We start from the raw sequence: 12,900 nt of genomic DNA on the forward strand, positions 1-12,900 counted from the left end.
TAACTTTTACTTTTTTTATTTCTCATGTCCTTTTTGTTCCCCTATTTTCACTTTAGTGAAAATGTTTTCTAGTGTGGCAATTTTCTACAATTGATATATTTCAATGATTTTCATATTTTTTAAAGTTTTCTTTGTGATGATTCTAGGGCTTAACATAAATAGTGTGTGTGTGTGTTAACTTTTCAAAATTGATCAGATTTATACAAACTTAAATTCAGTGAGATATAGCTGAGCTGTTCTCATCTATTTACCTCACAGTACAGAGTCTCTAACAACCCTCCTTAGAGAATGCAGCCTTTACTATCTATCCTGGAATGACAGTGGCTGTAGCAAGTCTCTTACTATCTTTTTCCCTAATCTGTTAAGCTATCTGCTTTTATTGGTATCAGTCCCAGCAGCTGGTCTCCACTATTTATTGGCTCTATTGGTTTTGACAGTACCCTGGGGCACAAGTTTTTCCACAATTCGATCCAATCAAATTCATGATCCTTGTAGTGTTTTGAGGCCAGTCTTTTGAGGTTCTGACCCCAAGAGGACTCTTCTTAGCTTATTTCCCTGGTTCTCTTCAATGAACTGACAACTGCCCACAGTTTAGCTTGTTTTTGTGAAGCAACCAATCCCCTCTGAATTGTTTACCAGCAAAATCTCCATGGTTTCCAAGGGTATCCTGTAGCCTTACACTTTCCTGCTCTCCATTCCAAATACAATCAATTCCCTTAGTGAATCCTTTACTAATCTGTGTTTTTATGGTCAATCCTTCTTCTTGGGCAAAGTCAATAAGCTACTGTTTCTGAGCTGGGTGCAGAATGGTGGCCTCACTCTCTAGATGGGACATGAGCAGAGTTTTATGAGCAGGGATGTGGGTGGGACAGTAGCTTCCGGTTTTCCTCTTCCACCACAGAAACCATATCCTGCTAGTGAGCTGGGGTAAGGACAACTGGGGCTGCAGTATTTCCAGCATGCCAAGCCTAGTGAAGAGGTTCCACTTTAAGAGTGGGTGTTCAGAGGAAGAAGGGAACTCCCAATCTCTCAGCCACACTTGCAAGGAATTTAGCCTCTGCAAAATAGACCTGGAGTGATAAGAAAGGCATGCTTCTCTCAGGGACTGTATCATAGTCCTGGACTGGATCAGGGGAGAGGAAGCCCCATCCTCTTAGCTATACCTGCTCAGAAGGGAAATTTTTTCATGCTGAGCTGGAAGGTGGAGGAGTGGAGGGAGAGAATGGGTCACGGCTTGGTGCCACAGTCTTTCACTGTTTTCACAACCTCTCACTATTTTCACAGTCTCTTTTAGGTTATTCAGTAGGCCATCTTGAACAAACGTTTCTTCATTTGCTGTATGCCCTTAAAACAATTTCCAGACACTTTAAAAAGTTTCATTTTGATTATTTTATCAGATTTTTTAAATTATTTTTAAAAAGCATCTATGGAGTTCTTTATGCCACCATTAGGGAAATGGTCTCTCCTGCCACTAATTTTTTAAAAATCAGCTCCTGTATCTGGATACAGTACAATATTTAAAATAAATCTCTTATTCCACATATTTTGCAGTAGTTTTGCATCCCTGTAAAAACTTCATGTACAATGTAAGTGGAGATTCATTCCCCAAATGCCAGTATCTTTGAAAGTTTGTGTTCTCAGAGGAGCACCTACATGTTAATTCTTGATCATAATGTGGAAAACTCTGTATGTAGTCCACTTCAGAAAGGAACATGATCTCCTTATTTCCAGTGCTCTGGGTTTCCTTTGGCATTTCAACATCATGCTAAACGTTCTGCTCTTGTAGAGTGACCGAGGCCTGAAAGCCTCCTCATCTGGACTTTCCTTTCCAAGGAATGACCCAGCAGCATGATGGAATGAATGTGCATGTTACTTGGGATACCTCATTCTGACAACAATAGCTTACTTGTGAATGGGTGGTAAATCAACAGAATTCTCTTGATTTTCTCAGTCTTTTGAATTTTTTTAAAGCATGCACTCTACCACTAAGCTATATCCCCAACCCTTTTCATTTTTTTTTTTTTTTGTTAAATACCCAAGAACCTAGAGCAGAACAAGAGTCTGCAACCCAAGTTCCCCAAACTGCTGAGATGGTGTGTTGTTATGGTTAGGATAGTCATGTGGGCTCCTCATTCCATCTTCCTTAGGAGATCTCATTCTAGAACTTACAGTATCTCTTACATTTCTCTCCAATTAACCTTGATCTATGAAATGTTTTTCTCAGCTCCTAAAGACACTCAATATTTTTTTTATTCCAAAATAAGTATCTCCCATCACTACTAGTTTCCAAAGCCACCACCTTTTCTCTGTCCTGTTCTTCACCACTACATTTCTTTGATGATTAGTAAAAACTCTCAGCCCTACCACCTCCCCAGCCTCTCTCTTCTTAAGTCCTGTTGGTCTAATAAAATGGTAGCTATAATAGGCTGATAAAACCACTTGCTCAAGTTGTCTTGTGAGACTCCCCATACACAGTGGTCTTTTTCAACCCTCAATGACTCTTGAGCCCTTGCATGTCTCTCTTCTTTCTTATACTTTCTGTCTTGTTACTGGCCCCTCAGTCTTCTAATGCTCCCTATGTATAGGTATTGAACAAGACTCTGTGTGTGTGTGTGTGTTGTGTGTGTGTATATATATATTCTCTTTTCTCCTTTCCCAAAAGTTTCTCTAAAAGTAGCACTATCCATTCTAACAGCTTCAACAGTCATCTGTAGTCAGAAGATATCATGAAAATTCTGATATTTAATGAGATCTGCAACAAGTAAATATGATGCACATGTATATCTTATTTAATTTTCAAAATAACATTTGTTGGCCCCATTTTACCCTTGAGACATTTGATATCCAGGGAAACTAAGTGATTTGCACAAGGTCACATAGTCAGCAAATGAAATCAGTGCCTGGATTTGAGCCCAGGCAGCCTGACACCTGTGCACATCTTCTCCATCATTAAGCTCCATCAAGGCTGGACTCTAATTCAACCTCCTTCCGGAAGGCACTCCTGATCACTTAATGTGATAGGGAGATCCCATTTGTGTCTTCCATATGTCATTTACATTATCAGTATATCATGGTCATTTGCACACACACACACACACACACACACACACTTTAATAGGACTTTGGACACACCATTGCACCATTGACTCTGGGAGAAAGAGATTGTATTTACTGATTTCATATCACCTTTCATGTTAGCCTATGACACCTGGCAAAAGAACTGACAAATTGAGTGGAAGATAAATCATCTGCTTCTCCCAGCAGGTCCAAGCTCCTGTTTATATCCAGATGTGATAAGAGTGCAACAAGAAAACAAACTTCAAGGTGTCACCAGGCTCCAAGTGACTAATCACTCTGGGCAAGGTGGCTTAAGCTCTGTTTATTTTGAAAGATGTGTAAGGAAAGTTAGACCAAACCACCAAGTATTACAGATCATAGTGCTGTGTCTGCAGCAATGATGCATGCTTAATTAATACAAACTCATTAAGCAAGATGTTATGCTTCATCTACTTTAATAGGACAAAAATCCCATATTTCAAAATAACTATCCAATCTCACATTGAGAAATCCTTTCCAAGAGGTGTGACTGACTTCAACTCTAAATAAAGGAATGTGGTAAATGAGTCACTTTCCATCTGTTAAGAAAAACACCAATAAAGTTTTTTGTTCTCCATGAAGGTCTCTCATGTTCTCGCTGTGTAATAAAATTTAAATTAAATAAGACAAGAAAATAGACATTATTTGGGACTGATAAACTTTGAAAACTTCTCCTTTGTTATAAAACATGTCAAGGGAGACTAAAGAACAAAGTTTTCCAGGCCCAGCATGTGCAACCAACTGAGGGCCTTATTTACATCTAGTTGAACCATCTGTTCAACTAGGAGAGAGGAAGCTTGCCTCAGAGCCTATTCAAGCAGAAAGTACCCATGGATTTCATGGGAAATGCTCTACTTCATTTGGGCATATGCGGAGTTTAAAGATGAAATGTGGGCAGGAAAGGAGAAAGAGAAAACCTGCTGATCCTCAGAGGCTGACCTTGAACATCCTACATGTTTATTGCCCTGCAAGCACTTACATAACGTAGCCATCCTCTAGATCAGCCAAAAAGGTTTATTTGTGAGCAGGTTACAATAAGGTTCTGAGTAGTGCCCATAAAAGAACTGTGACCCAAAATTCTGTTACAAGGTTGTCACTCTTTGCTCTTGTGATTTGTCCCTTATCACATTGACCTTCAACCACAGGTGGAATTATGCTTCATTTAGAACATTGGTTGAACAGGTGTATCATGATCTCTTTATTCAACCATTCATTGTTTGATACAAGTTATTTCCATAGACTGGCTGTTGTAAATTACTTCCATGAATATGGGGATCCAGATGTATCTTCTAAGCACAGACTTCATTTTCTTGCTCAGAAATGGGATTGATGGATTATATATTAGGTCTATTTTTTAAAATTTTTTTGAGAAATGTACATACTGTTTTCCATATTAATTATACCAATTCATAATCAATAGTATGTAGGAATTTTTTTCCTATACTGTTGCCAAATATGTTATCTCAGAATCTTTTGAAAACAGCTACATTACCAAATATGAGATGTGGTTTTCCTTTACATTTCTTTGATGATTACTGATGCTGAACAAAATTTCACGTCTGTTGGGCATTTGCATGTTCTCTTTGTAAAAATACTTTTGAGGACCTTTGCACATTTTTTAATTGGGTTATTTATTTATTTTTGTTGCCTTTGTTGTCTTGCTTTTGAATTTTGTGAGTTCCATCTATGTTTTTACTTTTAGCCCTTTTCACATATGTTTTCCTGTTCTGTAAGTTTCCTTTATACTTTTTTGATGGTTCCCTTTGCTGTGAAGAAACCCTTTTGTTTGATTTTTACCATTTGTCTGGTTTTGCTTTTATTACCTGTGCTTTTGCTTTCATATCACAAAATATAATCACCAAAAACAATGTTGTGAAGCTTTTTTTTTCAAGAAATTTTATAGCTTCATATGTTACAATTGAGTTTAGAACTCATTTCTAGTACATTTCTAGTAAAAAAAAAGTTCCAATTTCAAAAAAAAGTAATGTAGAGATCAAAATGTTTATCTACAAGATTTTTTTCATCTATTGTATGCCTTGCAAAAAATACTCCAAGAGACTAAATCACACAGCATTTCTATTTAATACTACTTAATATAATACATCATTAAATATTAGTAGATATTTGATGCTTGTAAATATCTGAAGACTACACATTCCAAGGGGTCAAATGGCTTTTTCATGGATCATTTCCTTAAGAAATAGGGAATCTTCAAATAGACTTATATAGACTGAAGGAAATAATAAATGAATATATAAATATTTATGAAAGACTAAAAATTAATTAAATATCAACATTAGAAATCATTTGCTCACTCATACATTGAACAACCATTGGTTATGTTACTGTCTGCTAAGCAAATAATAATCAGAATGGTCTAGTGCTAACAGTCCATAGAAATGTTAAAATAGAAGAAAAAGTTTTTTTAGCTTATTACTATAAAAAAATGGAAACATATAGAAAAGTAGGAAAATAATATAAATGGATACCCATATAACCTCCATCCAGAGTCAACAATTGTTAACATTTTCCTAGAATTGCTCCATGTGTACATGCAATTTGAATGAACAATTTGAAAGAAAATTAGAGTTGTCATAACACTTTCCCCCTTAATACTTCAGCATGCATCTACAGGATTAAAATATCTCCTTATGTAGTTATAATATTGCAACCATTTCTAACAAAATTAACAATGCCTTTAGTTCATATTGAACTTTCCCACAGTTGTTCAAAACATAACGTTTTCACCTTTTTATCCACACACACATGCAAAAAAATAATAATAATTAAAAAATAGAATCCAATTTGGTTGTTCTTTGTCTTAAGTCTCCCCTCTCTACCTGTTTTTTTTTTTTTTCTTTTAATGAGAATTGACTTTCTGAATAGACCAGGCCAATTATCATATAGAAAGTTTCACATCCTGGGTTATCTCATTATTTTCTTATAATGTCATTTATCATATAATTATAATTTCTTGTAAAAGATGTTAGATATAAAAGCGTGACTAAATTCAGGTTAAATATTTCATAGGTGATATTGTGTGTTGATTATTACATCAAATTTCATAGGTGATGTTGTGTGTTGATTATTACATCAAAAACAGAGTACAGAGTATCTGGTTGTTACAACATTTGTGATGTATTTTAATTACATGGTTAAAGAACTAACCCCAGGTTTGTGATTAAGGAATAATTTAAGGGATTGTGCTTTGGCATCTTGTGAACACCCTATTCTGCTAACTTTTCATTCAGTGGTTTGATCATTGGTTGAGTTATTTTTTTTTTCTTGAATCAATTATTTCATTAGACTTTATGAAGTAAACTTTATATTTCTGTTTCTCCTCTTCAATGATTAATTTCCAATTTTCCCAAGCAGTTTTTACATCTTAAGTATGTTATTTAAAATATAAAAGGTCAAAAATCCAAATTTTTAAGTATGACAGGATATTTGTAATGGAGATTTACTCATCTTTGGTTTTCTCTTGTGTTTTCAGCAAAATGGGAAGCCACATTTTTATGAAAATCTCATTGTTGAATCTTTTGAGGAAGCACCTCTTCATGTTCTGGTTTTCACCTACATGGGATATGGAATTGGAACCTTATTTGGCTATTTCAGAGACTTTTTGAGAAACTGGGGAATAGAAAAATGCAATGCAGCCGTAGAGCGAGAAGAACAAAAGGTATGTATATGCATCTCGCTGGATCTGTGTCCACGTCTGCTCTGAAATGCTCTCAGAAATGGGGATGCAGAGACAAGACCTAGATGGTCTGGAACTATTCAGGGTAAATTCTACTAATTTCTACCCCCTAAACCTCACTCCCTGTGTGTTCATGGATTTTTTTTTAATAAGAGCTTTATATTTATAGAGTAGGTGAGTTCTTGACAAGCTCATACATGCATAGAAATTGATAGATTTGTTTTTACAAACATTTTTTTTAGCAACTGCTAATTGCCAGACACTGAATGTAAGCTCTTCTATTCATTTAAATGTTTAATTTATATATGTATATATGTCAGGAAATAGATATCATTTGAAAGATAAAAACATCAAAATATAAGAGTAAGGACACCTGAGTGGGATCATACTCTCATCTTCTAACTATAGATTGAATATTTACACCCTATCCTGAAATAGGAAAGTATATCTGAATAAAATATAATATTTTAATTTCATCTCATCAGTTTCTCAACTTTCCCACTATTGATGCTTTGCACTAGATAATTCTTTGATGTGAGAGGCTTCCCTGTGCATTGTAAGAATTTTAACAGCATACCTGCCTTCACACACTAGATTAATCACTGCACCCCCAACACACACACACACACACACACACACACACATTTGCTCATCAAAAATTCCTCCAGACAGTATCAAATGTCTCATGGGATACAAAATCACCCATGATTTAGAACCACTGATCTAGTCACTCTTTATAATTAACCTATAAAAGCCTACATCATCTGGTGTTTGCAAAGAGTTAGAGAACAACCTGGAAAGTATTCAGAGCTCTACAAAACCCTGCATTGTGTTAATACATTTTTCAAATTGGTTTAAAATATTTATGATGCCATGAATCTCTTTTTTCCAAAACTTGCTTTTGGATATTATGAATATTGCCATGAATGTCAGTGTAACAAGAGAACCTCAACTCATGTGATTTAGCAAGCACTACCATTGGTAAGATAAATATTTATCACACTAACACACCCATGAACAAATCATGTGGAACACTTCTTTTGGAATTTCCTTAAGCGAAGTGTATCACCTTCAGAAGAAAATCCCACTCAGTTCTATTATTATAATCCCTGTTGACCTTTACAAATATTTTAGCACATGTTAGGGGTGATCTACACAGAAGAAAATATAGGGCATGCCATCAGAAATTTTGAATTCTAGTATACAAACAGGCTCACAAGTAATTCATTTGCTCAAAGGTGAAGCTAGGGAACCGAGATGTGGCTCACAGGGATCTTTACCCTTTTACTCTCTTAAGAAATGATGAAGTCATGATGCTGAGGCCTGAATGAAGAGCAGGAGTTTGCCAAGTAAGCAAGGATGCAAAGGAAAACATTCTCAAAAGAGGGCATTGCTTGTGCCAAGGTGTGTGTCCACTCATTAATCAAGCCAGTTTCTTTTTGAGCATGGGTTTTTGTGCTGTGGACTGTGCCACAATCTGGGGATACCAGAATAACCAAGTCGGACGTAGTTCCTGCACTCAGAGACTAAATTATAAAAAAGCAACAGCTTTGGGGGAGGAAAGAGATATGCCTAACTTGAACCTTCTGCTCAGTGAAGCCTTCTGGGAGGGACAGAAAGTTGAAGTGAGTTCTGAAGACCGAAGAGCAAGCAGTAAGGCAAAGGGTGAGGCAAGACCCAGTGGGGAGGGGCAGGGATTCTTTAGGGAGAAGGTATGTGGGCAAGATGGTCCAGGGTAAGAGAAGGCATTGTGTATTCAAGGAATTCCAATGACTGGAGTATTGTGAGTGGGAGCAAGAGTATGTGAGGAGGAAGACTGAGAGGCAAGCAGGGGCTGGACTATAATGGGTTTTTATAAGCCATGGACATATATTGTAGAAACAGCAAGAAAGTGTTGAACAACTTCAGACAGAAGAATGCAAATTGGTATATGTAAAAAGATCATTCACTGTACTACGAGAAATGGGTGGCATAAAGTGAACATAGAGATGAAAACCTGGGCAAGAAATTTATACTGAAACCAAGGTAGTAACAGTAGGGGTGGTGATTAGGCCAAGAGATGTAGAAGAAGTGGAGCTAGAGATTATCGATTTGACCTGGGAATTTAGGAAGATGGACAAATCAATGGCCACACTCACATTTATGACTTACGTAGATGGGCACAAGGTAGTGTCATTAATTGAGATGAGAAATAGAGAATAAAGATCCAGATGGAGGGGAAAACTTGTCAATTCCTTTTTTACCAAGTTGAGTTGGAAGAGGTGGCAACTAAAAATAGAGATCTGGACCATGAGAGAAAAGTCTCAGATGGACACCATGGCAACTTCAGTGTATCTTCAGCATATTGACATGAATCAAAGCCAGAGAAGTCGACAAGATCTCCCAGGGCAGGTCTGAAAAGAAAAAAAAAAAAAGAGAGAGAGAGAGAAAATGAAAAGAAAATGAACTTCAAGAATTTAGTACATGTCAGGGATGGAATTCCAATTCAGGACTAGAAACAAAGCAACCACAAAGAAAGCTAATGGTAGCTTAGAAAAGAAGTCATTGTGCTTAAAATAGGGAAGAAAGGAAGGAAATCAAAAGGGAACTCATTGTAGAGACATTTAGAAAGTCATCAAATCTTGGTGGCTGAATGCTTGGAAGGTAAGATAGGAGAAGAAATACAGGGAGGTCCCAGATTTCTTGCTTGGATTGACATGTGAATGGCAGTGTCAGATCCATCTTATATTGACAAAGGATGGTGATAGACCCAGGAAAGGCCCCACAGGGAGCTCTGAAGACAGAAGGCTCTTCAGAGTCATTCTGAATTGTGAGAAGGAGGCTGGGCATTTGAACTTTGGCATTGATAGGGGTTGCTCCTAAGGATCCTGGCTGAGGAAGATCCCTTCAGGCCCAGGTGATGCTCAGAGAAATTTTTAGCCTCCAATGCTTCTAACAACTAGGAGAATGGGTACTTCAGTCCTGAAGGAGGGACTGTGGGCAGCCTATGCTTTAACAGGTATCCAAATTGCTACAAGAACTGCTTAACCCACTTTATATGGGGAAGGCCCTGCCTTAAATAAATTGATAATTTACATTTCTTTACAAAATAAATGGTTTCCACCCTGTTTGATCTTTATAAGATTAAGAGCATCAATCAATATGCTCACATTGATTGATGGCATACATTTTTATATGGTACATCTTTTATTATTTGTCCCATTTGAAACCCTTAAAGGATTCAGAGCCTTTTAGAGTGACAGGTTCTGACTAACTGTGATCACTATATTCCTTCTGATGGGACTTGATTATTCTCAATCATGCCTACAGACTGACTCTTTATCCTTTGAATAGTCTTCTTGCTTCCTGTTAATGAACTATCTGAGGCACATCTTGAAGTCTTTTGCTCAAAACAGGAAATATGCTATTTTCCTATTCATCCCTGGTTCTTTTTAATGGAAAGGAGTATTACATTTTAAAAACTGGTCACTAAGAGTGCAGAATGCGTTGCCTGACAAGACAAAACAATCATTGGCAAAGTTTCCCAGGTGATTTTCACATGCAGCCAAATACTTTAGTATAATGCTTCTCAAACTTTACTAGGCACACAAGTTATCTGGTGGTCATGTTCAAATGCAGATTCTGTGACACCAAGATTCTGTATCTCTAAATAACCTCCCAAGAGAAGTGATGCTGCTGGTCTGGGGATCACATATTGATCCAGTTTGGTGCTATCACCTGACAGCTTGTTAGAACTCTCAGGCCCAGCCCAGCACTTCTGAAACAGATCCTTTATTTTAACATGATCATTGATGATGTGGACATGCACTAAATTTTGACGAGCACTTCTAATCAAGAGATTCCTAATTTGAAATTCACCTGTGATCAGGTGAAAACAGCATCATCTCACACAGCCTCTAGGTGCTCATCACCTTTCACTTGTGCAGCTATTCTACCATCACTTCCATGAAATGGAGACCCAGCCCATCTATACTTTATTTTGGTAGCTTTTGGGATGCCAACCAATCCATATTAGCAGTTGAAAATACAGATTCAGAGATTCTCAACCATGAGTGCCAACCTTATCTATTGATCTGCCCCAGGAATTTGTCTTTGCCAACTTTTGTCTTCAGTATCACCTCCAAATTGCTCTACTCTACTTCATCCCTAGAGTCTATGTCCCTTGATTTTAGTCTCTTTCTGTTCTAAACTCCCCCATATTCTCTTTTTCTTCCTTGTATCCAGCTTAAATTCCACAACTTTGATACACCCTCAATTTGATGCACATCCCTGCTTAAGATGACCAATCTCCCTTTAAATTCAGCATCACTAGGCTCAAGGTGGCTCAGTGCCTCCTGACGATCACTCTGCCTTGCCTTGTACATTTAGTCACTACCTTCTTCTTTCCCCTCAAACCTCCAACACCTCTAGGCCCTATTGACATTCAGCAAGTAATTTTGCTTCCTATTTCACTGAAAAAAAATAGAAGAAAGCCAGAACTCCCACCTGCTGGCTCTCCTCCACCACTTCCTTACCGACACCTGTGCTTACGTACTTCACCTTCTACTCCCTTCCCATGGAGAAGGTGGATGGACTCCCTTCCAGGCCAGCCCTCCACCTGTGAACTAGATCCCATTCATCAGCAATCCCTTAGCCTTGACACCTTCAAACTCTGCATTTAAACTTCCCTTCCAAACCTGTGCCTTTCATAATCTTTCTCAGATCAGTCAGTGATGACTTCACCAGTCCAGGTGCTCTAGACAAAAACGGCTTAAGTCATCCCTGACTTCTCTCTTTGACTCCATCATGTATATAATACATTTTATATATTATCAAATCTATAGGCAATGATAATAGTTCTATGTTTAAAATATATATCTCAGACTACATTTTGCCATACTGCTGCCTCCAGGTTTGTGTTCATTAGCACCTTCTCTTATGTACCCGGTTTCTACTTTTAAACTCTACAACCTTCTCTCAACTTACAAGCACTGTTATTCTTTTAACACCTAATTCTATACAGAACCCTTCTATGCCTTTCCGACTCATGTGGACAAAGAGCCACAGATGGCTGAGGCTCTGCAGAATACAGCCCCCTCGTGTCTGTAATTTCATTTCCTCTACAACTCTCCCCTACTCTGCACTGCTTCAAACACTAGGATCTCCTCACTCTTCTTCAAGCATCACCTACATATACCTTCCTCGGAGATTTCTCACTCCCATTTCCCTCTACCTTGAGTGATCCTCCCTCAGGTATTTGTGTGGCTTATTCCCTCACTCCTTGATTCAAGTGTCACAAAGAAACAAATACCTTTAAATGCAGTAGGAATCACTGACCAGTGAAATCCCCCTTCTCCCTTACCAGGGTTGGTTCCAAATATTTGATGGCCTAAAATGGAGGTTATCTATTAGTGCATCCATCAGAGCAGATCCCATAGCCTAGGAAGACAACTCCAAAATATTAAAGTTCTAAAAGTATTTTGCACACTAGGATTATCAATTAAATGAGATCACAACCTCTCACAATGAGTACACAGAGAGTCCAGAATTGACTTGGAGATATATACGTGTGTATGTATGTGTATGTATATATATGCATATACACATATGTATATATGTATGTATATGTATATGTACATATACATATATATTTATATATAAAACGTGTATGTGTAAAATATGCACATACAATATATACATCATGTATATAATACATCTTATATATTATATATTAGTTATAATGCAATTGACAGTATAATTTTATTATAATTAATATGTTACATAGAAGATACCTATATACAAATAATTTCTGATGTTGCCTTCAAAAGTTAGTCAAATTGTGTTGTTTTTTTTTTAATTTCTTTTACAGTATAGACCCCTCTGGTTTATTCAGCAACAGGAAATATAGGATAGTGGGAAGGATGGACTACATTAACTGGTCAAAAGCCAGGCTGTGGAATGGGTGGATTATGACAGCCCTAACAAAGAGCCACTTATCAAACTCTGGTCTTTTTTCTTTTTACCTTTTCCTTTTATTATGGAAATAATGAGTAAAAGCAATCACTTCCTGTGTCCCAGTCCCTTAGTGCACCTCACTACACTTATTTTCCTTTGCATTCACCCGGTCC

At 37.2% G+C, this 12,900-nt stretch overlaps 1 protein-coding gene across 2 annotated transcripts in view; it reads left to right on the forward strand.

Annotated features, from left to right (window-relative positions):
* Sptlc3 (serine palmitoyltransferase long chain base subunit 3) overlaps positions 1 to 12,900 on the forward strand; it is a 139,220-nt gene that overhangs the window by 26,500 nt on the left and 99,820 nt on the right. For both annotated transcript variants that reach the window (XM_015476042.2, XM_048811319.1), the window contains exon 2: positions 6,590 to 6,775. In XM_015476042.2, the coding sequence (XP_015331528.1) occupies positions 6,590 to 6,775 (186 nt within the window). The remainder of the gene's footprint in view (positions 1 to 6,589; positions 6,776 to 12,900) is intronic.

This window comes from Marmota marmota, unplaced genomic scaffold, assembly GCF_001458135.2.
Source record: "Marmota marmota marmota unplaced genomic scaffold, marMar, whole genome shotgun sequence".
Lineage (NCBI taxonomy): Eukaryota > Metazoa > Chordata > Mammalia > Rodentia > Sciuridae > Marmota > Marmota marmota.